Source organism: Stenella coeruleoalba (assembly GCF_951394435.1).
Source record: "Stenella coeruleoalba genome assembly, chromosome: 20".
Lineage (NCBI taxonomy): Eukaryota > Metazoa > Chordata > Mammalia > Artiodactyla > Delphinidae > Stenella > Stenella coeruleoalba.
In genome coordinates this window covers 2037799-2064060 of record NC_137166.1, presented here as the reverse complement: position 1 = coordinate 2064060, position 26262 = coordinate 2037799, and the positions used below count along the sequence as shown (strand labels likewise).

The 26262-nt window shown below is 55.6% G+C and overlaps 1 protein-coding gene across 6 annotated transcripts in view; it reads left to right on the top strand.

The window, feature by feature from the left end:
- Positions 1-26262, top strand: part of JPH3 (junctophilin 3) — a 170118-nt gene that overhangs the window by 78025 nt on the left and 65831 nt on the right. For 2 of the 6 annotated variants that reach the window (XR_013825194.1, XM_079906564.1), the window contains exon 1: positions 9710-10377. The exons of the other annotated variants lie outside the window; for them this stretch is intronic. Coding sequence is in view for 1 of the 2 variants with exons in the window: in XM_079906564.1 (XP_079762690.1) it covers positions 9996-10377 (382 nt within the window). In the remaining variant the exon portion in view is untranslated. Of the gene's footprint in view, positions 1-9709; positions 10378-26262 lie in introns of those variants that run through there. 6 annotated transcript variants of the gene reach the window in all.

Here is a 26262-nt window from a genome sequence, read left to right as displayed (position 1 = left end):
ATGTCTTGGCTATTGTAGATAGTGCTGCAGTGGACATTGGCGTAGATGTATCTTTTTGAATTATAGTTCTCTCTGGATATACGCCCAGGGGTGGGAGTATGGGATTATATGCCAACTCTGCTTTTAGTTTTTTAAGGAACCTCCTTACTGTTCTCCATAGTGGCTGCACCAATTTACATTCCTGCCAACAGTGTAGGAGGGTTGCCTTTTCTCCACACCCTCTCCAGCATTTATTATTTGTAGACTTTTTTTTTTGGCTGCACCACTTGTGGGATCTTAGTTGCCCAACTAGTGATTGAACCTGGGCCACCACTGTCCTAACCACTGGACTGCCAGGGAATTCTCATATATTTAGGCTTTTTGATGATGGCCATTCTGACGGGAGTGAGATGATTTTGATTGGTATTTTGATTTGCATTTCTCTAATAATTAGCGATGTTGAGCATTTTTTTCATGAACACACATCCCAGTTTTTGCCTCAGAATCTGCTTCCTCTAACTTGCACTAGAAATGCCAATCATGTCTTCTTCTTGCTGTCACAAGGCAGGACCCCACTCCCTGACCACAGCTGATTGGGTCAGGGATGGACACCTGACTCTAGCTGACCTAAGCTGCATCTCTCCAGGGAGTCAGGATCCAGAGAGTCAAGGTTATTGACTGCCAGGGTGTTGGACTGAGAGGTGATGGGAAGAGCACCCCGCAGCAGAGAAAGCGGGTCTGTGGGGAGTGGAAACGCAGAGCAAACAGCAGGAGAGACAGTGGAGCTCAGGAAAAGAGAGGGACTTGGGTTCTGGTTTCTGTCCAGAGCCTGATTTTGCCTCCATCTTTAAGATCAGAGAGATCCTCCTCTGTTCCACTAAATTGCACATTCTTATCCCTGATGGCCTGTGGTTTGCATAATATTTTTCTTTAAATAGATCTTCCCCTGGCCCCCTTTTTAAAAACATGGATAGATTTATTTTCAAAGAAAACTTTACATTCGCGATCTAAACAGAAAATCAGTAGCATATGATATTCTCAGAAGGAAACTGTAAAACTAGATATAAACAATAAATAATAATAGATATAAACATCAAAAATTAAATAGTGAATACAAGGAAAAAATAAGCCCAATTAATTTACAAAGTGTTTATCTGAGAAATGCACATTAAAATCATAATGAGATACCACTACACATTCACTAGAATGGCTAAAATTAAAAAGACTGACATTACCAAGTGTCGGTGATGCTGTGGAGCTCCTGGGACTCTCACCTTCTGCTGGGGGCATGCTAACTGATTCAACCACTTTGGGAAACTAAAGACTAAAATTAAATGCATTTGACACTTGAACAACACAGGTTTGAACTGTGTGGGTCCCCTTAAAAATAAATGGATATTTTTCGACAGTAAATACTACAGCACTAAACGATTTGTGGTAGGTTGAATCCGTGGATGCAGAAACGTGGATGCAGAGAACCTGCGGATACAGAGGGCGGATGATAAGTTATATGTGAATTTTTGACCGCACGGAGGGTGGGTGCCCCTACTCCCCTCGTTGTTCAAGGGTCAACTGTATACTTCTCCTCTAGTCCCAGTAAGTTCATGCCTAGGTGTATACCCAAGAGAAATGAGTGCCCCCCAGAAGACACATAGGCGGGCTCATACCAGCTTTATTCAGAATAACGCCAAACTGGAAACAACAGACCTGTGTACCAACAGGAGAGCAGAGAAATAAATTGTAGTACATTCATGCAATGGAACAGGAACAGCACTGAAAAGAACAAAGTGCAGTTGCACGTAACAAAACAGATGAATCTGAGACATAACGTTGAGTGAAAGAAGCCACACACACACGTGTGATTCCATTAACATGAAGTCCCAAGGTAAGGCAAAACGAATTTGGGGTGATACAGTTCAGAATAGCTGTTCCCTGCAGTGGGTGGAGGGGCGATGGGTGGGAGGTGCTCAGGGAAACGTCCTGTATCTTGAGCCACGTGGTGCGTGTATCTCGTTCCCGTGAGGGGTGGGTACCGGGCAGAGCAGAGCGGCCACCTCGCATCAGGGTACTATTGCTGCCGCTATTGCTGCCAGCTCCTGACGGCGTGATCCCAGCAGGCAGCGGGAGAAGGATGGCGGGGATGTTGCCGGGCAGCAGGGAGGGGGGGTGCCCGCGTGCTTGCTCCGAATCTAGACTCTGCCCCTCACGGGCAGGTTAGCTCATGTGCCCGAGACTTTCCTCATCCGTAAAGTGACAGCATCTGGGGGCTGATGTGGCTTGGGGGTTTCAGGGCACTGAGCCCAGCTTGCAGCAAGCGCCCACTGGCTGTCCTAATGAGGGATGGCCAAGGATGAGGGTTCCTGACCCTCCTGGCAGAGAGGACAGTTTGAATGAGTCTGGAAACACTTGAACTTGGAGTGTCAAGCTTGGAGAACCAGCTCCTACGGGATTTACTTGCCTATCTTAGGCAAATTGCTTATCTGCTCTCTGCCTCAGTGCCTTATCTGTGACCTGGGGACCAGCATTTCCTGGGACTAAGATGTGGGCCTTGCAGCCACAGGGTGGAGAGAAGAAGCACCCAGCAGGGTGTCTTAGGGTAGCATTTCAAAGCTCAGCTTAAGTTCTCAACTTTTCTCCTGAGCAGACTTTTGACCCTGGAGCTGGTCAGCAATTAATCAAAAACAAAGGATTCCTTTGTTATCATCTCCACACAGATCAACCCCTGGGGATGGGATGCTTGCCCTGAAGCCTGGGTGCCGGCATCCCAGAGCAGACCAGGAGTGAGATGCCCCAAAGAGTTCTCCTTGCCTTTCGTTTTTTAAAAAATATTTAATTAATTAATTTTAAAATTATTTTTGGCTGTGTTGGGTCTTAGTTGCAGCACACGGGATCTTCGTTGCAGCATGCGGGCTTCTCTCTAGTTGTGGTGTGCGGGTTTTCTCTCTCTAGTTGTGGCTCGCGGGCTCCAGGGCACGTGGGCTCTGTAGTTCGCGGCACACGGCTCTCTAGTCAAGGCACACGGGGTCAGTAGTTGTGGCGCGCAGGCTTAGTTGCCCCGCGGCATGTGGGATCTTAGTTCCCTGACCAGGGATCGAACGCGGGTCCCCTGAATTGGAAGGCAGATTCTTTACCACTGGGCCACCAGGGAAGTCCCCTCCTTGCCTTTCTGGAGCTGACACTTGCTAGCCATATGTGGCCTCGGGTCACTCACTTTACCTGCTTGAGCCTCAGTTTCCCCATCTTTAAGGAGGAAGTGATGGTCACAGTCTGGACCCCAAAGGGTCCTGCCAGGAATTAGATGAAATCAGGTGCTCAGGGTCCTGGCAACAGAAATGGGCCAAGGACATCCAGGAAGCCTGTCTTCTCCTCACTGTGCTCCCATCCAGGGCTGACGTCTTTCCCTGCCTCTGGTTTGGGGAGAAGGAAGAGCCCAGGACAGTCTCGAGGTGTAGACCCTCATGGGCACCTCCAAGCAATTATCTTCTCTTCTCTGGGCCCTGAGCAGGGACAGGCAGAGAGTTACAACTGGAAGATGAATGATGGTGGTTTGGGAGAAGGAGAGAATGGGAGGGGGAGGACCCGGGGGCCTCCTGCACCTCTCCACCCGCTCCGGGCAGAGGCAGCTCCTGTAACAAGATCATCCTCATTCTTGGGAAAATTATCCCTGGAAAGGGGCAGGAATAATACTAATAACAGTTATGAGTTATTGAGGACCAATGAGGCGGTGGGGACCGTACAAACACCTTACTTACCTGGGTTGAGTCCTTTGCTCTTTGCCCCAACCCTACAAAATAGGAACAGGTGTTGGTGTCATTTTACAGATGAAGAGAGCGAGGCACAGAGCCATCCCATAATGGGCTCCCAGCGAAGAAACAGCTGAGCTGGTTTTCACACCCCGGCAGCAAAGGGGACTGCGCAGATGAGATCACGGATGCCTGTCTTAACAGCTGCTCCTGGAGCTGTAGCCAGGCGGAATTCCCACGTTTGCATGAGTTTGTGTAGTGGGGCCAGTTTTGGGGTGGAGAGATCAAGGCTTGGAAGCTGGCCTGGGTGACCCTAAAAAGATAAGCCCTTCTGAAGAGGTTTGCTCATTGCTTACTACGGCCACAGTCCTGATAAGTAATCCATGGCACGGCAGGGCAGGGTCACACTGAAGTGTAGGAAGAGTAGGCGGGGACTGCTAGGGGAAGTCCTGCAGCCTGAGAGCCGAGGGACCAGGGAAACCATCTTGCTCCCCACTTTATAGGTAAAGCCACTCGGCCTCCGGAAGCTCTGGGAGACTTGCCCAGTGTCACACAAGTTAGTGTCAGAACTGAGACCAGAATCCAGGTTCCCCAATGCCTGATAGGGTATTTGTCCCTCTCATCACCCTACTTAACACTAACTCTTAGGTCAGCATATTCATGCAACAAAAGTGTACTGTACACTGACTGTGTTCCAGCTTGGGGGGCATGAGAGTGAGTGACACAGATGTGGCTACATCTGCATGAAGCATGCAGTCCATTCTGGTTGCTACTGCTGTGTAACAAATATCCCCCAAATTTAGTGGCATAAAACAGGCTGTTATGGACTGAACACTTGTTCCCCCCCCCCCAGTTCATATATTGAAGCCCTACCCCCCAGTGTGACTGTGTTTGTAGACAGGGCCTCTAATGAAGTAAAGTTAAATGAGGTCATAAGGGTGGGGCTCTGATCCCTTAGGATTAGTGTCCTTATAAGAAAAGACACCAGAGAGCTCTCTCTCTTTCTCCTTCTTGCTCTCTCTCTTGCTCTCTCTCTCTCTCTGCCATGGGAGGACCCATGAGAAGGCAGCCATCTGCAAGTCAGGAAGGGGCCCTCTCTAGAACCTGACCATGCTGGCACCATGATCTAGGACTTCCAGCCTCCAGAAGATAAATTTTCGTTGTGTAAGCCGCTCAGTCTCTGTTACTCTGTAATGGAAGCCTCAACAGACTAATACACAGGGCTTGGCAAACTTTCTCCGTAAAGGGCAAGCTGGTAAATATTTTAGGCTTTATGGCCACGTGGTTTCTGTCCAAATTATTCACCTCCACCACTGAGTGTAAAAGCAGCTGTAGCCACGTGTAATAAATGGGCATGGTGTGTTCCAACCAGACTTTGTTTATAAAAGCAGGCAGTGGCCCCTGAGCTGTAGTTGGCGTGACCTCTGCCTGACCTCACAAAGCAATAATCATCTATTTTGTTCAGAAATTGAAATTATGATGGAAACAACCTAAGTGTCCGTTGCTGGACGAATGAATAAAGAAAATGAGGTAGATATAGAAATAATGGAATATCACTCAGCCATAAAAATGAAGGAAACCCTGCCATTTGCAACAACCTAGATGGACCTTGAGGGCATTATGCTAAGTGAAATAAGTCAGAAAAAGACAAATATAATTTCATCTCACTTACTTGTGGAATCTAAAACAAAAAAACCCAAAAGCCCACAGATACAGAGAACAGGTTGGACTGGAGGTTGCAGGGGAGGGGGGTAGGCAAAATGGGTGAAGGGGTCAAAAAGTACAAACTTCCACTTATAAAGTAAATAAGTCCCAGGATGTAATGCACAGCATGGTGACTTTAGTTAATAGTACTGTGTTGCAGATTTGAAAGCTGCTAAGAGAGCAGATCATTTTTTCTTTTTAATAAATTTATTTTATTTTTAGCTGCATTGGGTCTTCGTTGCTGCGCACGGGCTTTCTCTAGTTGCGGCGAGCGGGGGCTTCTCCTTGTGGTGGTTTCTCTTGTTGTGGAGCACGGGCTCTAGGCGCGCAGGCTTCAGTAGTTGTGGCATGTGGGTTCAGTAGTTATGGCTCGCAGGCTCTAGAGCGCAGGCTCAGCAGTTGTGGTGCATGGGCTTAGCTGCTCCGTGGCACGTGGGATCTTCCCGGACCAGGGCTCGAACCCATGTCCCCTGCATTGGCAGGTGGATTCTTAACCACTGCGCCACCAGGGAAGCCCTAAGAGAGTAAATCTTAAATGTTCTCATCACAAGAAAAAAATGATTCTGTAACTCTGTATGGTGATGGATGTTAATTAGACTTATTGTGGTGATCATTTTGCAATATATACAAATATCAAATCATTGTTGTACATCTGAAACTAGTATAATGTTGTGTGTCAGTTACACCTCAAAAGGGAAAAAGAGAAATTGGAATTATGACAAGGCATGGGGGGGAAGGCCCCATGGATGGGGTCTCTGATCCACGTGGCATTTGCTGGTGTGGCCGGACAGGAGCTGGTGGACTGACTTTCAAAATGGTGTGCTTACAGAGCTGTCAACTGGGGCTGGCTGCTGGCGGGGAGTCCAGCTGGGGCTGAGGGCTGGAGGGCCCATTTCTCTCCTGATGAGCCTCTTCACGGGCTGCTTGGGCTTCCTGACAGCATGGTGAGATGGGCCCATGCTCCCAGATCTCAAGAGCCTGAGGCAGAAGCTGTGTCACCGTTTACACCCTAACCTTCGAAATCACATTGTGCCACTTCTGCTATACTCACCAGCCGGCCCACCTCCCAGCAGATAGAGCGTCAGTATCACGTTATAAGAGAGCATGAAGAAAGGGAGCTCCCGATGCAGATGTCTCACTGTGTAGGGTAAACATAGGCACCTTCAAGGAGACAAAGGGGAAACTATAGATTGCAGCTCAGGTCTCTGAAGGAAACACATGGGCTTCTGTGGAGGTGAGAGGGAGGCATTCTTTATATAGGGAAAACAGGAAGCCTTTCTGGAGCTGAAACCGGAAAACTTCCCGGTCCCAGGAAGAGGGAGTGGGCATAGGAAATGGCAGTGCACACCCTGGAGGCTGGCAAAGCAGACAGCTTGGGCTGGAATCCTGCTTAATCAATATCTTCCCTTTGGCCGGGCACTTCCCGGAGCGGGCTTTAACCTGGTCATTGTGGAAGCCCAGGTCACCTGAGGAGTTGCCCGTGGAGTCACTAACGTGAGCTGTTCACCCCAGAGCCTGGTGCACAGAACCGTGAAATTCCTCATGGTGGTCTGGCTTTTTGTTCCTTCTCCCTGGCTTGTGTTTTGAGATTGCTGGGTGGTACTGTGTTTATAGCCTTGGACAGTTTCCTCCAAAATGAAATCAATACCGCCAGCCCTACTTTATGGGAGAATGATTTCCAAATTGCACAAAATGAATGCCTCTACTATCTGCATTACAGGGAAGAGAGTCTGTCACTGTTGGAGCTAATCTGAGAGGAGGCAGGGTCATGGGGGGGGGGGGCGTGTTTGGAATTGCCTGGGGGAAGGGTATGCATTAGCCAGAGGTAGAAGGTGCTGACCAGTAATTGCTCGGAACCAATCACCATTTCCCAGCGAGATCTCAGTTGCAATCCACTGCTTGTGTGAGGAAGGGCTGCTGAATCAGCAAAAGAGAGCTTGGAAATAAAATGAAAGAAAGTGCAGACTGTCCAAGAGAAACGGCAATTTTATGTCAGCAGTGTCGAGGGAAGCAGGCTGAAGGCTGGGCATCCCATGTAGAAAGCCGTGACCTTTGCTGGGGGCTGGGCTTCTAATAACACCACTTCCCACTTCTTGAGCACCTACCGGGCACTGGGCGCTCAGCTGAGCTGAGTTCTCACAGCGACCTGATGGGAATTGCCCAAAGCCACACAGCTGCTGGGCCATGGAGGCAGGATTTGAATCTGAATCTTGAGGAAAGTCTGCAGCCCTTTCCCTTACACATTCATGATATCTTATTTTTCATTTACACCGAACAGCCGTGAGATACTATTTTATATCCATTTAGAGAGAAAAAAAAATGCAGACCTAAGTCTGATAACACCGAGTTTTAGCCAGAAAGTGGAGAACCAGAAGTGCAGTGCACTGCAGGGTGAGAAGGAAATTGCTCCAGGTGTTCCGGAGAGCCATTTGGCAACGTCCATTAAGTCCAAGATGTGCTCTCCCCAAGAATTCCACCCCTAGGAGTTTAGCAAAACCTTCCGGAGAGTACAGGGAGGCGCCACCTAGAAGGTGCATTGAATCACTGTAACTGCAAAGTCACAAAGCAAAACTGAAAACTCCCTAATTGTCCCTCTGCAGGGGGCTGGTAAAGAGAGGACTGCCCTGCAGGCTGGTGGCCCTTTAGGGAGGGGGCTTTGGTGCTCAGGTCAAGACAAGAAGTTGAGCGTGAACTCTGGGAGAAGGAGGAGGGGCTAGTTTTCCAGCGAGAGCCCGTTTGGCCAAAGGTGGGAACAGTGCTGGCAGGCGGTGTGAGCAGGGCCCCTGGCTAGTGGTGACTTCAAAGTGTAGCTCTTTTGGCGTCCTAAATCTCAGCTCCAAGGCCTGTCTTGCAATTCCTGACTCTGCTCGGCCCGAGTCACCCCTGCACTACAACGAGCCCCGACCCTGTGCAGTCTCCCCCCGCAGCACTCGGGTGCTGCCGTTTGCCCAACACGTTCCGGGAGAGCTGGGAACTCGGGCTCCTGCCTGCGGATTTATGGGCCAGGAAATGCATTTCAAATTGGTCCCAGGATACTCGGATCCAGCAATCAGACACCATCTCTTGGGGGTGGGGGATGGGAGTATGTGTGGAGAGAGACCTAATAACGCCCGAGTGGCGATCCCACTTGCTCCCCCAAAGCACAACCGCTCCCGGGATGGGGGGCTACCTGTTGGCCAGGGCGCGGGGGAGGGACGGAATTTGGGTGTCTTTACTCCAAGGTATGTGCGTGTAGCCGGACTTTCTCTTAATTTATGGGGCGGGGCTAATCTCCAAACACCAGTTTTCTAAGGCGAGCATCACCCTTCCCCCAAATGTGGACCCGAACTGCCTGTAAGGAAAAAGGACGGATCATTTGTCGTAGAGAAAACCACCTGTGGTCCGCCAAAAGCCTCTTCAGTCAAGTCAGGGCCAGGCGTCGCAGGCGGGAACCGGGCGCGAGGGGCGAGGCTCGGGGTGGGGGAGCCGAAACATGCGGGGCGCCCCCGGCCCACCCTGGGCGTGCTGTGCAGGGCTTCACCTCGCAGCTCCCGGGAGGGGGCAGAGAGCGCCCTGGGTGCTGGGCGCCTTCCCGTTACGCAGTTCCTGTCCCTTTAAATCCAAGTCCCGGGAAAGGGGGGGCTGGGGCGCCCCGGCTGGACCCCTATTTCCAGGCTGGCCCGAGCAAGAGGGGAAGGCGGGCGGGCGGGGCGCCTGGGGCCTCCGCCTGCGCCACGCGCCCTAGACCAGGAGGAGCAGCTCCCCTCTCCAGGCAGCCGGCGCGCTGGGGGCGGGGGGCCGGGCGGGGGCGCGCGGGCGGCGGGGTGCGGGGGCGCGCGCGCGGGCGGGGCGCGGGCTACGGGCGCGCGCCGCGCCGGCCCGAGCGCGCGAGCCGGCCCCGGAGCGCACGCCGCCGCTGCCGCCCGCCGCCCGCCGCCCGCCGCCCGCCGCCCGCCGCCGCCGCCGCCGCCGCCGCCGCCCGACCAGCCGCATTGCTGCTGCCGCCGCCGCCCGGCCCGGCCCGCGGCCCCCAATATGGTGCAGCCGCCCGCGCCGCCGCCCGTGCCGCCGCCGCCCGCGGGCCACGCCGCCGCCCTCGGGCGCCCGCAGCGCGGCAGCCGCAGGTGGGGGACTGCGCCCCAGGCCTGAGCTCCGCTGTCCTCGCCCGGCCTGCGCGGCCAGCCCGGCGGGCTCGCCTCCGAGGGGCACTTGCAGCTGAGGTGGAGCCGTTTGCACCAGACGCTCCTGCTCCTGCCCCCTCCCTCCCCCTCCCCTCCCCTCCCCTCCCCCGCCCTCCTCCCCTCCGGTCCTGTCTCCAGCGGGAGCGCGAGACGCTGGTCAGGCTCCGCGGCGCAGCTCGAAAATGAATAATCGCCCCCAATTGACTTAAATTCCACCGAAGCCGGCGCCGCGGCCGCCCGCCGACCGGGACCTGCTCGCTGTGTTTTTTGCTTTCTCCATTCTTCCTTTAAAAAAAAAAAAAAAAAAAGCAAAACAAAACCAGCCAGCCAGCCAACCAAGACTCCGGTTTGTTGATCGCCTTTTTTTTTTTTTTCACCGTTTGCGGGATTTGCAAACCGAGTTACATGCATGTCCAGTGGGGGTAGGTTTAATTTTGACGATGGAGGGTCCTACTGTGGAGGCTGGGAGGACGGCAAGGCGCACGGCCATGGCGTCTGCACCGGCCCCAAGGGCCAAGGCGAATACACCGGCTCGTGGAGCCACGGCTTCGAGGTACTGGGCGTCTACACCTGGCCCAGCGGCAACACGTACCAGGGCACTTGGGCGCAGGGCAAGCGCCACGGCATCGGCCTGGAGAGCAAGGGGAAGTGGGTGTACAAGGGCGAGTGGACGCACGGATTTAAGGGGCGCTACGGGGTGCGGGAGTGCACGGGCAACGGGGCCAAGTACGAAGGGACCTGGAGCAACGGGCTGCAGGACGGCTACGGCACCGAGACCTACTCCGATGGAGGTAGGTGCGCTGGGCGCGCGGGGGCTGGCGGAGGAGGGACCTTCTTCTCTTGCCTCTTCTGTTTATCTCTGGGGAAGTCCAGCTTTTCCCTCCAGAGGGCCGTGGGCACCTGGGGCATTTCCTGGGGCTCCCTGGAGGCCACAGCGGCCTTGGCTACAGGTTGCCCCACTGCCTGGCGGGGGACAGTGCCCCTGTGCTAGCTGAAGGGTGTTGGGGGCTTTCCAGGAGCAGTGCCAGGCCCGGGAGCCGCGGAGCTGAGCAGTGTCAGTGCATCGTCCAAGAGGAGGCCGGAAAGGCCAGACTGGGCCCGCGGCCTCCTCCGGGACCCAGCAAGGGCGCAGGGGGGCTGGGAGAGGGCCCCCTCCCCTTGTTGGCAAAGCTCCCTGGGTGTCGGCCTCTAGGAGTCAGGCCCCAGCTCTGCTGCTTGTTTTCCTGCGGTGCCGACGGGCCTCCCTGAGTCCTGATCAACCCAAGCCAATGGAAAGAGAGTGGCTGGGAGAGCTAGAGGCGGGGGCTGCAAACCCAAACCATCACAACAAGGCAATAAACTTCTAGGTGGTTGGACGCGGGCTAGCACTGCCGGAGCAGGCTGCTGAGGGGAGGAGGGAGGGAGGCCCATCTGTTTAGCGCGAGCCCAGGCAGCTCGGCTTTCAGTGGCTGAATCATTTTCACCGTTAGTTTAGGGGCGCTCTGTGCCTTCATCCTAAGATGCCACCACATTCCCGGCTGGAAGCCAGAGCTCTGCCCGCCTGCCCACCCGCCGCCGCGGCTGTAGGATGGTTTCTGTGCGGGGAGCCCTGGCCAGCTTTGCGGCTGTCCCCCCCTCCCCCCGTCCCAGACGGTCCGGTGTCCACTCCTCGGGGCGTCTGAGAGGCGTGGAGAATTCACTGTTTCTGCAAGCCAGACCCCAAACGAGCCTGCTCTCTAGAGGCTCCCTCCCCCACGTAGGAGCTCCTCCCCAGAAGTGGCTCCATGGCTCCCCAGGAATTTTTCAGGCACGCCTGGGAAAGCAGTGGGGCCCAGGGGGGACTTGCGTGCTTCGGCACAGAGATCACGAGCGTACGTGTGGTCTCCTGCTCGCTGCCTCCGAGTTAAACACCTGCTCCCCGGCCACATCCACAAGTGACGGAGGGCTGGAGAGTAATTATTACTTTGGCTTATACAGCCGAGAGGCAGGGTTCGTTATTCGCCCGAGGGGAGGAGGCGTGGGGGGCAGTTACTTATATAACGCTCTTGCCTGTCAAAGCCGTGGCGCCCCGTCCCGGGCGGCCTCTTCTGTGCTGTTGTTGTTTTCCTGGAGTGGGTTGGAGAGCTTCCCTGACCCTGGGGCGCTGGGGCAGGCTGAGCAGACGGTCCTCCCTGGGTTCTAGGCCGCGTGTGTGTGTGCGTGTGTGTGTGTGTGTGTGTGCGTGTGCGTGTGTGTGTGTGTGTGCGCGCGCACGCACTCGCAGGCACGGCAAGGCCCAGGCGCAGATGTGGGTGGCTGAGGTGGGCGGCCGAGCAGCTTGGCGCTCCCAGCTGGGCTCTTTGGGAACCCGGGGACCGTTGTCACCCAGGGGCTCTGGTCTGGCCGCTAGGCAGATCCGTCCCTCCAGAGGTGCTCCCAGCTGTGCCTGTGCCTAGAGACTGGAGCCTGGGAGGAGAGGAGCCCCGGTCCCTCTGGAGCTCAGCAGAGTGTCTGAGAGAGAGGTCCAGCACCCCAGTCGGCCCACCTTCCCCAGAAATCTTCAGTGGCCAACAGAATTCTATGCTCCGTTCCACAGACATCTACTGAGTGCCTACTCTGAGCAGGTGGTCGGGGCTCTGGGAAAACAGCAGGCGGAAAGCCGTATCCTCGCGGAACTTCCATTTCAGAGGGAAGGGTGGTAATTTCGCTGTGAAGGCTGGGAGGGGAGGGTCTGATTCTGGGGCTGGGCGTGAGCGTAGGAGCAGATGCGTCGTTGTGAGGAGTGCTGCCTTCGTTGGGTGGACATCCTTGGGTCTCTACCCGCCATTCAACCGGCTACGCCGTGTCCACTCCCTAAAGCACTTCCGTCTGCACTGTGTTGCTTGAGTCTCACACGTTGGAGGGGCAAGGGTCATATCCATCACAGACAGAGCCAGGGAGGCCCCGGAGCCCCCGAGACAGGATAGAACCCCCAGCCTTTGGTGGCAGAGTCGAGGGTTTGAACCCCTGATCTGTCCAGGGTGGGGCCCTCTTTCCTCACATCACACCACCTGTATGCCAGCCGAGGCAGGCACACAGATGCAGGGCGCCCGGCCGACTGCTGCCTTGTGGTTGGCAACAGGGCATGATGGAAAGTCGAATTGACCTTCCTGGCCTGGAATAATCAGGCCCAGACATCTGGGGCCACTTTTCTGGAACGTGGTCCCCGCTCCTCATGAGGAAGGAGGGGACTGTTGAGAATGTTTGCCCTCAAGCAGCGCGTGGGGTGAGCAGAGCCGACATGGGGTGTCGTAGTCTGCCAGAACGGAACGGTGGGCCTCCTCGCCTGCTCCCAAGTCAGCTGGTGGGCGGGGGTGGCCATGTTTCGGAGAGGGCAGGTAGAGCCTTCATGAGTTCACGGTCCTGACTCCAGTCCTACTCTTCCTTTGCACAAGGAGTGGGAATGTTGGGCCCGCATCAGCAGAGCTCCCGAACTTCAGCCCAGCTCCCAGTGCTGACTTGGGGAAGTGGTGATTTTCATGAATAATGCACCGACGGCAAATGTAGTCTGCATTTAGCTGGAATTGGTATGGAATCCATTTCAGCTGGGGACACTTCTGCCAACTCCCCCTCCTCCAGGTTCCTCCTCCCCCGGGCGCAAGGCATGCATTGCTCACTAAAGTGAGCTGAGCGGCCTTCACTGTCTGTCAGGTGACCCCGCATTGACGGTGAGGCCTGAGGGCCCAGGGTGGCAAGAGCACATGCTGTGGGGTTGGCATCCGTTGGGCTTGAATCCCAGGGGTGCCTTTGCTCTGCTCTGTGACCTTGGGGAAGTTACTTAACTTCTCTGCGCTTCTGTTTCTGAAGCTGTACAAAGGGCTGATAATAACTGTGAAGTAGGTGGAGATTAATTGAGGCGGTGTACACGTCAATGCCAGGAATAGAGTAAGCACTCGTTATTATTTAACCCTGTTTTATTATTACAGTTCATATGTGATGAATGTCACTTACAGTGATCGTTATTAGAACCAACAGCCAGACATGACGATGGTAATGAAAATGATAATAAAAGGCAACGTTCAGCACTTGCTGTGTGCCGAGCATGGGGCTGGCGTATGTATAATGACAGCACTCGATCCCTGTACCTCTCCGGGCTTGGTTTTCTCCGTCCTCCCATTTCCCACATTGGGAAGCTGAGTCCCAGAGGAGCCAGATGAGTTGGCTGGTGAACGCTGGGCGGCACCCGGATTCACGCTCGGGGCAGCGGTTCCAGATCCCGTGCTCCTGTGTGGAACACCTGTCTCTAAACTCCCTCGTGCAAAACTCCCTCCTTGTTCCTTCCTCTTCCTCCGCACCCGTTCTCCTCTGGGTGCAGCAGAGGAGTTGGAGGCAGATGCACACGGGCAGACACCACACCCAGGCCCTCTTGTCTGCCCGCTGGACCCCTGCTTTGCTGTACAGGTAAATATTTCCTGCTGGGTGCCATGCACACAGGATCCCACGGACCAAAAGTTACCCCCCCCACAAATAAAACCCTCCCACAGCCCGAAAGATATGAGTCATTGCACACACCCGGCCGCTCCCCCTCAGTTACAGATTCCGTTCACCGGCCCAGATCCCTCAGCCCACACACGAATCACACACGCCCACAGTCAAAATTCAGATTCCCCGGTGCCTGCGCGCACACACAGTACACCTGTCACCCAGAGATGGGTTCCACCCTGTCTTCCAAAACACAGCCATGTGCGTCCTCCAGCTTTGTTCGATTGCCAGGTGCTCCAGATCCCTCCCAGCTCCAGCTCCTGAGGAGCAGCTCTCCCTGTAAAGGGAGGGTGCCAGCCGCGGAGCAGGGCTCAGATACAGATGACTCGCGGCTTTGCTTCCACTTTAAATACACGTTTAGGCAGTTAATGCCCCCTTGAAGGGGAAAAAACCCTCATCCAAAGTCAGTGACCACTGGTTGTGTTTTGGGTGCTTGGCCAGGAATATGTGAAAAGTAAACTGTTTTGTTTTTTTTTTTAATCCAAGTGCTCAATTTAGGAGGAAGCAGGTCCATGGACACGGGTATTACGCCAATAGGAACTCATTTCAGAAACAAAAGGCAGTTGGAGATAAAAGCATCTCCTCAGAGAGCCTTTCAGCCCCTTTGGGGAGGGAAAAGTCTCCATGAGGTGAAAGGAGAGGGGAAAGCAAGTAACTAGTTCTTTGTAGCCAGAAATAGCTGAGAAAGGAGTGTAGCTGAAAGCTCCCCCCATCCAGCACAGCCCCGGGGCGATGTAACGAGCCTTATATTAGGAAGCCTAACTGGGCTGGTGAGGAACTAAGTATCAGCATCCTCCGAAAATAGCCCTCCGCCGGCTGGCTAGTGAGTAGCCCTCGCTGACGCTAACAGTTCGCGCAGCAAACCCGGGGAAAGGGGGCCGTGCGCCCATCTTCCCTGAGGATGCCGTGGAGAGAGGACGCCCCTGGGGGAAAATGGTGATGGTGGCAGTAGGGGGTGGGCCAGGAACGTCTGCCCTTTCTCTTCAAGACTGTTTCTTCCTCGTCTTCTGCCAGACCTCCACAGCTCGAAAGACCGGCTAGCTATCAACCATGAGCTGATAATTCTGTATAAAACATTCCTTAGTCCTTAAATGTCAGCAAGAGATTAGATTTGTGAGCCCTGGAAGAGAGGATGATGTTTGCTTGAATTTTCTGCCGTGGTCCATCCCTTCTTGGATTAGCCACTCCCCAATTTGTAGTTTCCTGACTTGTGAAAGGTCACGTGGTCAATGAAGGTGGCACTGCAAGGGGTCCTGGCCCCGCCAAACAGGCCCTGTGGACTGGAGGAAGGGACCGGCTCTCCCATCATTCCGGAGAGGAGCTGTCCCTTCAGCACCTTGGAGAGCGCCCCCCGCAAACTGCCTGGGCTACCAGGGAGCCCGCCTTGCTCTAATTCCTCCGGGCATCTCTTCCTGCCAGTACCGGCCAGTGACCACCTTGCCCTGACCCCTCCACACTCGGCCACCAGAAATCTTCCTGCTCCCGCTCTTTCAGTGTGTGGGTTCCGTGCTCCATGAAACACCACTACTGGGGGTGTTTGTTTTTCACCCCAATCCTATCAGTCTTTTCTGAAAAAGTTGAGTGCCTTCTAGATGTCTCCTGGTGAACCAAGAGAGCATTTCCCAGCTAGGGGAGGCAGCTTTGGGGTGGGGTCCTTTATTAGGACTCATGGAAATAAAACCTGAGGTTTATTTCTGCCTTGGGTTGTGTGTGCTCAGTTCCTGTGGGTGTGCAGGGGTTATAAGTGCACACCAGAGACATCCCTGGCGGTCCAGTGGTTAAGACTTCGTGCTTCCACTGCAGGGGGCATGGGTTCGACCCCTGGTCAGAGAACTAAGATCCCGCATGCCACGCAGTGTGGCAAAAAAAAAAAAAGGGCACACCAGAGGCAGCAAAGGAACGATTTTGTCTGTAGCAGCGAACGAAAGACTGTTTTGCTTCTGTTCTCTTTAAACGGGCATCAACGGATTAGTCATCTACACCAACCCTGCCCAATCTGTATGTGGCTATTTGAATTTGAATTTAAATTAATTACAATGAAATGAAATTTAGAGACTCGGCGCTTCCGTCACACTAAGCCACATTGCAAGCGCTCAAGTGCCACTGTGACTCGTGACCACCACCCTGGACAGTGCGGAGACAGAACATTTCTGTCGTCACACAAAGTCCTGTTGGACAGCGCTGGTGTGGCGTGTAAGAGTCACGCAGGAAGGGCTGTGTGTCTGTGCCGGTCACTGTTGAATGTCCAGTAACTAAAGTGGTACCAACATACAGTGGTCACTCCATAAATACTTGTGGAGTGAATCAACTGTGCCACTGTAGTAGTGTTTCGTGATTTCATCCACTGTCATCATTTCACACATCCATGTTGTTGCAAGAGCTTAGAACTGGATGTAGACAGTTAAAGGGGAATTTTAAAGCTCTTTGAAGCATTGCCATTATAATTCCCTGGTCGGTTTTGTTTTGTTATCAGCTCTGTCGTTGCTTATAGAGACTGACAGTGTGTTACATGAGTAAGGTGGATGGTTGAATATGGTGCATAATAGAGATAATGTCCTAATGCTGCGAGGCATTCATGGCCAGAAGACTTTTTTTTTTTTTTTTTTTGCTGTACGCAGGCCTCTCACTGTTGTGGCCTCTCCCGCTGCGGAGCACAGGCTCCGGACGCGCAGGCTCAGCGGCCATGGCTCACGGGCCCAGCCGCTCCGCGGCATGTGGGATCTTCGCGGACCGGGGCACGAACCCGTGTCCCCTGCATCGGCAGGCGGACTCTCAAGCACTGCGCCACCAGGGAAGCCCCAGAAGACATTTTTGGAGCACCGTCTAATGAGCAGCTTTCGTTGTAAGGTGCTAGGAAAGACGAGCAGAAAAATACGCACCCTTTCATTTGCACACTTTCTAAAGATCCCTTTTCCTTAGTTTGATTCATTCATTCACTGAGAAGCATTTACTAGTTCCTACAGTGCTCAAGCCATAAAGACTGAAAAGCTCAGGTCCACTTTTGATGAATCCACCTGGCAGTCTTTGCTGAGCCTGACTCTGTGTCTTAGTTCATTTGGGCTGCTGTAACGGAATACCATGGACGGGGCAGGGGTTGGGGGGTTTTAAACAACAACATTCATTTCTCACAGTTCTGGAGGCTGAGAAGTCCCAGATCAAGGCCCTGGCAGATTCGGTGTTTGGTGAGGGCCTTCTGGGTTGCAGACTGCCACCTTCTCTGTGTCCTTACCTGAGGGGAGGGACAAAGGAGCTCTGTGGGGTCTCTTTCATAAAGGCACTGATCCCATCATGAGGGCTCCACCCTCATGACCTAATCACCTCCCAAAGCCTGTACCTCCTAACTCCATCACTTTGGGGGTTAGGATTTCAACGTATGGTTTGGTGGGGGGAGGACACAGAAATGCAGTCTAGGGGCTTCCCTGGTGGCGCAGTGGTTGAGAGTCCGCCTGCCGATGCAGGGGACGCGGGTTCGTGCCCCGGTCCGGGAAGATCCCACATGCCGCGGAGCGGCTGGGCCCGTGAGCCATGGCCGCTGAGCCTGCGCGTCTGGAGCCTGTGCTCCGCAACGGGAGAGGCCACAACAGTTAGAGGCCCGTGTACCGCAAAAAAAATAAAAATAAAATAAAACACAAGAAACAGGAGGACATGAGTTTTACCAAGAAGAATGTAGCCTGTATGCAAAACTAAACTATGTGAAATAATTACGGGTTTCTTATGCCAGACTTTGGGCGTCCCAAATGGAAGCACCACAGGTGAGAGTTCTGAGAAGGGGTGGGAGAGACGTGTGTGTCCTTGAGTGACAGCAGAGACGTCCCTGGAGGGGCCCCTGAGCTGTGTCTGAACGACGGTGGGCAGGGTGGCTGTTACCCCCGGGCAGAAGTTGCTGACTTTGAAGGAGGCTTGTTCTCGGCCTCGGTTTTCTCATCTCTGCGATGGAGTCATAACAGTTTCTTCCATCTCCATCTCCCCCCTTCGCGGGAATGTCAGAGGTGTTGATTGGAATGCAGTGAGGGCTCCCTGGTGCTTTTGGAGACCTCTGAACGGATCGAGGGGCAGTCTCCACTGCTGGTGCCGTCCTGCCACTGTCTGTTACTCGGGCCAGTGCGACCCACACGTGAGTGTGTGTGAGAGTTGCCCGGGAGGTGTGCTACAACAGATTGCTGGCCCCCTGCTGAAGTTCTGGTGTCGCCCAAGAATTTACATTTCTTACAAGTTTCGTTGGTGCTGCTGCTGCTGGTCTGAGGACCCCACCCTTAGAACCACAGTGCTGGGCGGTGCCTCTTCACCCTGGCTGCACAGTGGGACCACCAAGGATGGTTATCCCTGGAGGCTGTTAGAAACGCAGAATCTCAGGCACCCGCAGACCTGCAGGGTTAGAATCCACATGCTTGCGGGACGCCCGGGTGGTTCTCACGTGGGCGGCTCCGTTGTAGCACGCTTGTCCCGATCTTGGCTGCTCAGGGAGTCATCTTGGGTCCTTTGGGAAATGCTAGTGCCTGGGCCCCACCCACACATGCTGACAAGGTGGTCTGGGTGTGGCCTGAGATTCTTTTTCAGAGTGTCCAGGTGATTCTGACATGTGTCTCAGGTTGACGGCCTCTTGCCCAGAGCAGCCTCAGCCACATGTCGGAACCACTGGGACGGTTTCAGGGAGGGACCCGTGTGGGTTCCACCCAGCACTGCTCCAGCCAGGATCTCGGATGGTGGCATCTGGCTTGGGTGTGTGACAAAAGCAGGCAGGGCTGAGGGTCGCTGCTCTGCACAGAGTTTTTTAAAACTCTGGGCCAGGTGGCTCATGAAAATGAAAGAGACTGTAGTGTTCCCAAGCACCACATGTAAGTGCTGTTACGTTTCTGCTCTGTCAGCAGTGGCTTCCTCCTCTGTGTCTGTGTCTGCCCTTTGTTTCTTTTTTTAATATCTATTTGGTTGCACTAGGTCTTAGTTGTGGCAGGTGGGCTCCTTAGTTGCAGCTCCAGGGCTCCTTAGTTGCAGCTCGCCAGCTCCCTAGTTGTGGCACGTGGGCTCCTCAGTTGTGGCATGCGAACTCCTAGTTGTGGCATGCATGTGGGATCTAGTTCCCTGACCAGGGATCGAACCCGGGCCCCCTGCATTGGGAGCACAGAGTCTTATCCACTGCGCCACCAGGGAAGTCCCTCCCCTTTGTTTCTTGTAAGGATGCCTCTCATTGGATTTCAGGCCCAGCCCAAATCCAGCGTGATCTCATCTCAAGAACTTTAAGTTCATTGAATCTGCAGAGACCCTTTTTCTAAATAAGGGCACATTCCCGGGTACCAGGGTTTAGGACATGGACATATCTTTTGGGGGACACTCTTCAACCCACTACCATGCCCTACGGGCTTCGGTTTGAACGTGCTCCGGGGTGCATACGTGTTAACTAGAATCCTAAAGCCAGGAGATTCCTTTGGAAGAAGGATAATCACTGGTTTTAACATCCACTTCGTCCCAAGTACTGGGCTGTGCACTTACCATAGATGTTCCTTCTTTTAGTCCTTAAATCAGTGCTTTGGGGTAAAGCGTGTGCTGTCATTTAAGGGATGATGAGAACGTGAAGCGTGGCGGGTTCCGTGGCCTGACGAGGTCGCACAGCCGGGGGCAGTGGGCCTCGGCTGGCCCAGAGCCGCCCGTGGCACCTAGCGATGGCATTTCCCAATGGAGCCATCATTTCAGCGCCCACCCCTGACCCCACCCCATACCTTACTGTTGAGGAAGCTGAGGCCCAGAGGAGTCCAAGGTCTAACAGTGAAGCAGAGAAAGGGAAGGAAGACACATTCTTCTGAACCTGAGCCTTTGCTGGGCCTTTGCCCAGCCATGCATAAACTTGTGGGGTCTCCCAGACCCCTCTGAGAGCATTTGGAAGCTGTGGTCCTCTCCCAGGTGGCAGGCAAGTCCCTGTACTCATGCGATGTTTTGTGGGCACCTCTGGGTCGAAGATTCCCTGAGACTTCTCCATGGACCCCGGATAAGAGCCCTTCCATCCTCCACGGATGTCCAAATGGGCCGAGATCCCACAGCCAGTGGGAAGTGGGAGCAGGGCCTGCGGAGTCCACGGCGGAGGCCTGGAGCGGGCAGTGGGCCTCTCCCTGTCCCTCCTCTCCTGTGAGGGTGCTCGGTAGCTTCTCCTGGGGGACTCCTGGGTCCGCCCTTGCAGCCAACATCTGACGCTCTGACCTTCCTCCCATCCCACTCCCCGCAGCTCACTGCTGTCACTCTCAGGCCTGGCGAGTGTCTGGCCTTGAGCTGGGGAGCTGCGCCGGCTTCTCTCCTGTGGTCTCCCTGTGAGAGAAGCATGACTCCCCCGTTTTACAGGTGGGGAGCTGAGGCTCAGGCAGGCAGTGGAGACGGGAAATGCTGCAACAGGGCTGACCTTGCGGTCTCTGGGCTGATCGCCTAACCCCGGCCACCTGGACAGGCTCCCAGGGGAGAGCCCAGGGGCCTGCAGTGGGGCCCTCTGACACAGGCAGTCCCAGGGACCACGCCTTGAGAAGCACCTGTCCCTCCCACCCCGCGAGCCAGCCTCTGCATCAGGGCTGAGGACGGCAGATGGGAGGAGGGGAGGCATTTCCAGGTGGGGGTGGGTAGCAGCCACACCGTGGGCAGGTCAGTGGGGGAGGGTTTCAGGAACCAAGGGTGGCCAGGGGAGCCCTCCCAGGAGTACCAGGCAGGATCTTACCTGGTAGGCCGGTGTCACAAAGCCAGGCAGGCTTTGTCGGAGGCTGGTTGTAGGAGCCAAGCCGAGGGGCTGTGGGCCGTGCAGCCAACCTGTGTGCATGGCCTTTTCACAGCCCCGCCCCCGGCCATTGGGTTGCTTACTGCTGAGTTCAGAGACGCAGCCGCAGTGGTTGACGTCCACTTTGGTGAGGACGGTGTGTGGCACCAGGCGTGGCGCCCCTCTGCTGTCCCCTCTGGGCGCCCCGTGTGCACACACGCCTGTGCGCTGGCTCCCGTGGCCTCCACGCTCTGGAGGGCAGAGGCCCGTCTGTCAGGTTCCTGACTGCGGCCCCCGGTATGGCCGCAGCACCTGCAGCAGGGGGAAGCTCGGGGGACCGTGGTTGGACGATGCATGAATGACACACCAGCAGAGAGCTGAGGATGTGAAGGGGCAGTCGTGTGGAGGGTGGGAGAATGAGCAGGTGGGGAGAACAACACGTGCAAAGGCCCAGAGGCAGAGGCGTGGGCTGCAGCAGAGTGAGGGCAGAGGGTAAGGGGTCTGAGCACAGCTTCCGGGCCATGGGAAGGACGTTAGATTTTGTCCAGAGGCCAGGAAGGGCTCTGAAAGGTTTAAGCAGGGCAGCAACGCGATCTGATGTTTGTCGTTTTGTAATTAAACGTTTTGTTTCCAGATAATTGTAGATTCACGTCCAGTTGTAAGAATAATCCAGGGACGTCCCCGAGCCCTCCACCGTGTCTGCCCCAAGGGTGACATCTTGCAAAACTCTAGTAGTGTTATAGCCCAAATGCCAACGTTGATACCGTCCGATGCAGAATATCCCATCACCGCAGGGACCCCCGTCCTCCTTTTATGGCCACACCCACTCCCCCCTCGCCCCCGTGTCTCCTCAGCCTCCGGCAACCGCTGATCTGCGCTCCATTTCTCATTTCAAGAGTGTTCTACAAATGTAGCCTCTGGGAGCACCTTTGCCGCTCGCCGTGCTTCTCTGGAGCCCGTCCAGGCCCTTGTTCCCGTCGACGGTCGGTTCCTTTTACTGCTCAACCGTGCCCCCAGAGCGGATGGGGCGCTGCCCCGTCACCGTCCGTGGCGTCTGGGATGGTTCCCGCGTGGGGCTGTTGGGAGTACCCGCCGCTGCTAACTTTGACGTAGAGGCTCTGTGTGCACCTGAGTCTTCATTTCTCTGGGATAAATGCCCAGGAGTACGTTTGCTGGGCCGTGTGGTAGTTGTACAGTTGTGTTTGGGTAATCACTCTGGCTGCTGGGTGGGGAAGGAAAGGGGGGCCAGAGAGGAGGCTGGGGGACCTGGGAGGTGGTGCAGGTGTCTAGGGGGGAAGGGATGATGGCCTGGGTCCAGGTGGTGACAGTGGGCTGGGGAGAACCAGAACCCTGAGAGCTCAGAGGTGAGCAGAGCAGGCGGGCAGAGTCCGGGACGGTCAGCACCCAGGCACCGGGGACACAGGGGCCCCTGGGGGAGGGGTGGGTGTGGAGCCAGGTGAAGATGGTGAGGCTGCGGTGGAGGTTGTGAGTCCGGATCTCAGTGGGGCATCATACTCTGGGAGTTGATAGCAAAAGGCAGGAGAGAGGTTGTCCCTGGAGGGGCCCCAGGACTCAGAATCGGCTGAGGAGGGGGGCAGGGAAGGGAGGAGGGTGGAGACAGGCCCGGGGGCGGGGGTGGGTCAGCAGGAGCAGAGACGGGATGGGGACCCAGCCCTCACTTGTCCCGGCCACGTGGCCACCATTTTCGTCCGTTAGGAAATCTGCTTGCCCCACACCCCGTGAGGCCAGGCCCACACAGTTACTATGCCCATTTTACAGATGAGGAAACCAAGGCCAGGGGATAGAGTGACTTGCCAAAGTCACGTGGGAGATTTGGGTTCTGGAAGCCACAGAATCACGCAGCACAGGGCTGAGTTCAGACCCCAGATCCTCGGTTACGAGCCTGTGTGGGGCGTCCTGAGCGTTGCATGCGAGCCCAGGCAGAGATTTCTGAGCTGGCGCCTGGATGCACAGATGCTGCATAAATAAGCTAGTGTGACTGTTGTAAACCGTTTACAGACACCAGTGGTGGCTGCTGGTCCCGCTTCTGCGCTGCCCGTTTTCCCCTCCTGTCCTTGCTACATCCTAGAGGTGGTATCAAGCCTGTGCCCTGAGAGGAGGCAAATGGTATTGTTTTACTGAGACATAATTTACATAAAATCCATCCTTTTAAAGTGTACAATTCACTGCTTTGAGAAGTTCACGAGGTTGTGCAGCCATCACCACACCCTAATTTTAGAACTTTTTTTTGTCACCCACAAGAGAAACCTCGTTATGCATTAAGCAGTCAGTCACCATTGCCGCCCCCGGCCCCACCCGCCCCCCCCCACCCCGCCCTTGACAACCCCTAATTTGCTTTCTGTCTCTGCATTTGCCTGTTCTGGACATGTCAAACAGATGAAATCCTACACTACGTGGGCTTCTGTGTCTGGCTTCTTCTACGCAGTGTCTTCAAGGTGCATCCACGTCCCGCGTATCAGAGCTTCATCCGTTTTTAAGACTGAATAACAGTCCACTGTATGGACAGACCTCAGTTTGTTTATCCGTCCATTCATCGATGGACATTTGGGGCGGTTCCACCTTTTGACTCTCGTGAGTAGTGCTGCTGTGAACATTGTGGACGCGGTTTTGTGTGGAAGTATGTTTTCCATTCTCTTGGGTGAACACCCACAAGTGGAATTGCCAGGTCGCATTGTGACTCTTGTGTTTCACCTTTTGAGGCGCTGCCGCCCTCTCTTCCAGAGCAGCTGCACCGTTTTGCATTCCCATCAACGGGGTTTGAGGGCTCCAGTTTTTCCACGTCCTCTTCACGCCTGTTATTGTCTGCCTTTTTGATTATAGCCATCCTGGTGGGTGTGAAGTAGTATCTCACTGGTTTCAATTTGCGTTTCCCTCATAACCAGTGATACTGAGGAACTTTTCATGCGCTTCTTGGCCATTCGTGTGCTTTTGGAGAAATGTCTGTTCAGGTCCTTGCCCACTTCAAGATTGCCCTCTTACTGTTGAGTTCTAAAGCTTTTCTATGTACTGTAGATAACCACGGTGACTTAAACTGCAGCGCCTGAGTCCTAGCCACCCCCAGGGTGCCCGTTGGCATGCTGCCCCCCCCATTGGATGGTGGATTCCTTGAAATAAATCGTGGGTGCCTTCCTCTTGCCCCCAGAGTACCTAGCACGGTGCCAGACAGGGGCTCAGTAAACGTCGGGACCTCAGCCCACCAGCTAAGCGGCCAGGTGGTCCTGTCCAGTTCTCAGCGAGGTGGCTTTGATGGGCTGCATTTAGGGTCTGTTTTACCAACGGCGAGAGAACAGCAGTGGTATCTGCAGGGAAGCTGGGACCCACGCAGGTATTTATTGAGCAGGGGCTGTGCCGGGCAATGAGCTGGCCCCAGGGAGAGCAGGGAACCGAGAGCCCCAGGGCGGTGTGTGCATTTGCACAGGCTGGGGACCGTGTCAGTGAATCCGGGATGGAGGAAGCTGGGCCCATGCTAACATGGGCGCTGGCGGGTGTCTGGGGCATCCGGGAAAGCCTTCTAGGGGAGCGACTTTCCCGCAGAGACCCGAGGATGGCAGGAGTGAGGCGGGTGTCCGAGGCACGCCAGGAGGGGCATTTTTAATCACCCAGAGGCAGAGGGAACAGGGCCGCCCCGCAAGCACGGCCGTGGGGCCACGGCCTGACCCTTTGGGTCTGCACAGAACCAACCTGATTGTCAGGAGAAACAAGAGCCAGGAGGTAACCCACCAGGGACCGAGGTCCCAGGCAACAGCTGGGCCGGAGTGTCCCTGGGCCCTGGTGTGCCACGCTGCCCGGACGGCACCTGTGTCCACGGTGCAGGGCTCAATGTGGAAGAAATTAATCGTGGGTCCCAGAGAGAATGCAGCAGAAATATAGCAGAAGTCAGGGTTTTCTCGGGGCTGGATCCAGGCTGCCATGTTGACAGTGACCGTGAATCGACAGGCGGAGAGCGTCCTGCCAGCTCGAGGCCAGGCAGGAGGAGGAAAGGACAGGAGTGTTAGTGGAGAGACGGAGAGGGAGGGAAGGGGGCAGGGGATAGAGACAGAGACAGAGGAGACAGAGACAGTGGAGGGAGAGAGACAGAGACAGGGACGGGGAGAGGCAGGGCTGGGGAGGAAGAGACAGAGATGGGGGTGGGCTATGGAGGGGAGGGGAGGGAGAATGAGCCCTTCCTGCTGTCAGGGGCACACGTGTGTTATTTCTCACTTCGCCCCGCATTTCTAAGCCCAGAGCCCAGCCCCTTCCACATACCTTCCCATAAAGTCCCAGCAGCAGCCCCTGAGGATGGCTGTCCTCTAGCCCAGAGCAGCCCGAACCCACCCAGAGCAGGGCCACCCCGGCTGTTGCTGTGCCCCAGGCAGGAACCCCTGCCTCAGTGGGCAGCCGTGTGCCCCCGTCTCGGGACACTGAGGGGCGCTAAGTAGATCTGGGTCCCCAGGGCACGGGGGTCTCTAGGTGATGCCCAGCAGTGCTGCCCAACCACCCGGCAGCCCAGGGCTCAATCCCACTTGAGCTGCTCTCAGTTTGGCCCAAAGTCCTGAGATGAAAATGCGGGTCTGCCTCAGCTGCCCACGGAGCAGGACCCCCCGCCTGGGGACAGCTCTCCATCTGCTTGGAGATGCCCCCTGCGTCATCCTGCAGGAGCGGCCCGGGCCCAAGCCCACTGCCCGGCAAGCTGCGGGAGGGTTGTCAGGGCTGATTCCGAGCCGGAGCCCGTCAAGCTGCACGGTCAGCCTGGGGGCTTCTGAGTTCCCTCAGCACCCGCCCCCGCCCTGGGGAAGGCAGACCTGTGCCTCCAAGCCTCCCCGCCCACCCACAGTGGCCAGCAGGGAGGAGTTCCTGTGGAAACGCCCAGAACTCCCTCAGGGCGCAGAGGCCAGCCCCTCAGGAGCACTTGCTTGGAACAGTGGGGAGCCCTGGAGCGAGAGGGTGTTAGAAAGAGCCTGCTGTGGGAGTGGGCTTTGGGTGGGCCGTTTGGGGAGGGTCTGAGGAAGGGGGTTCACCCTGGAGTGGGTGCTGTCGGAAAGGGGGACAGTCCTCTGATGGGGGTCTGACTCATCTCCGGAGGGAGGCGAGGATGGAGCTGAAATGGTGAAGGGTGCCTTGGCCTCCTTGAGGGTTTGGCACTGTGTGGGTGGCCGGGTGACCTGTGTCACTCCGTGGTGGTCAGAGCAGCCTCGTCTGAGGTCCTGTTTACGTCCAACGGAAGGACAGCATAGCCTGGCCGGCCGGGAGCCAGGCCAGTGCCCAGGTGTCCGGGGCCCTCTGGGGGAGGCATGGGAGCCCCTCAGGTCTTCACACCATCGGACCGCCTCTTCCAGCCGCCTTCTGCCCTCAGAGCCGCCGTTCTGGCCGCCGTGCCTCGAGGACCCTGGGCGATGGCTGAGGGAAGTTTCCGGAAAACCCAACCTCAGGGGCCTGTCTGCCAGGGGCGCAGGCCCTCCTGCCTGTGTGG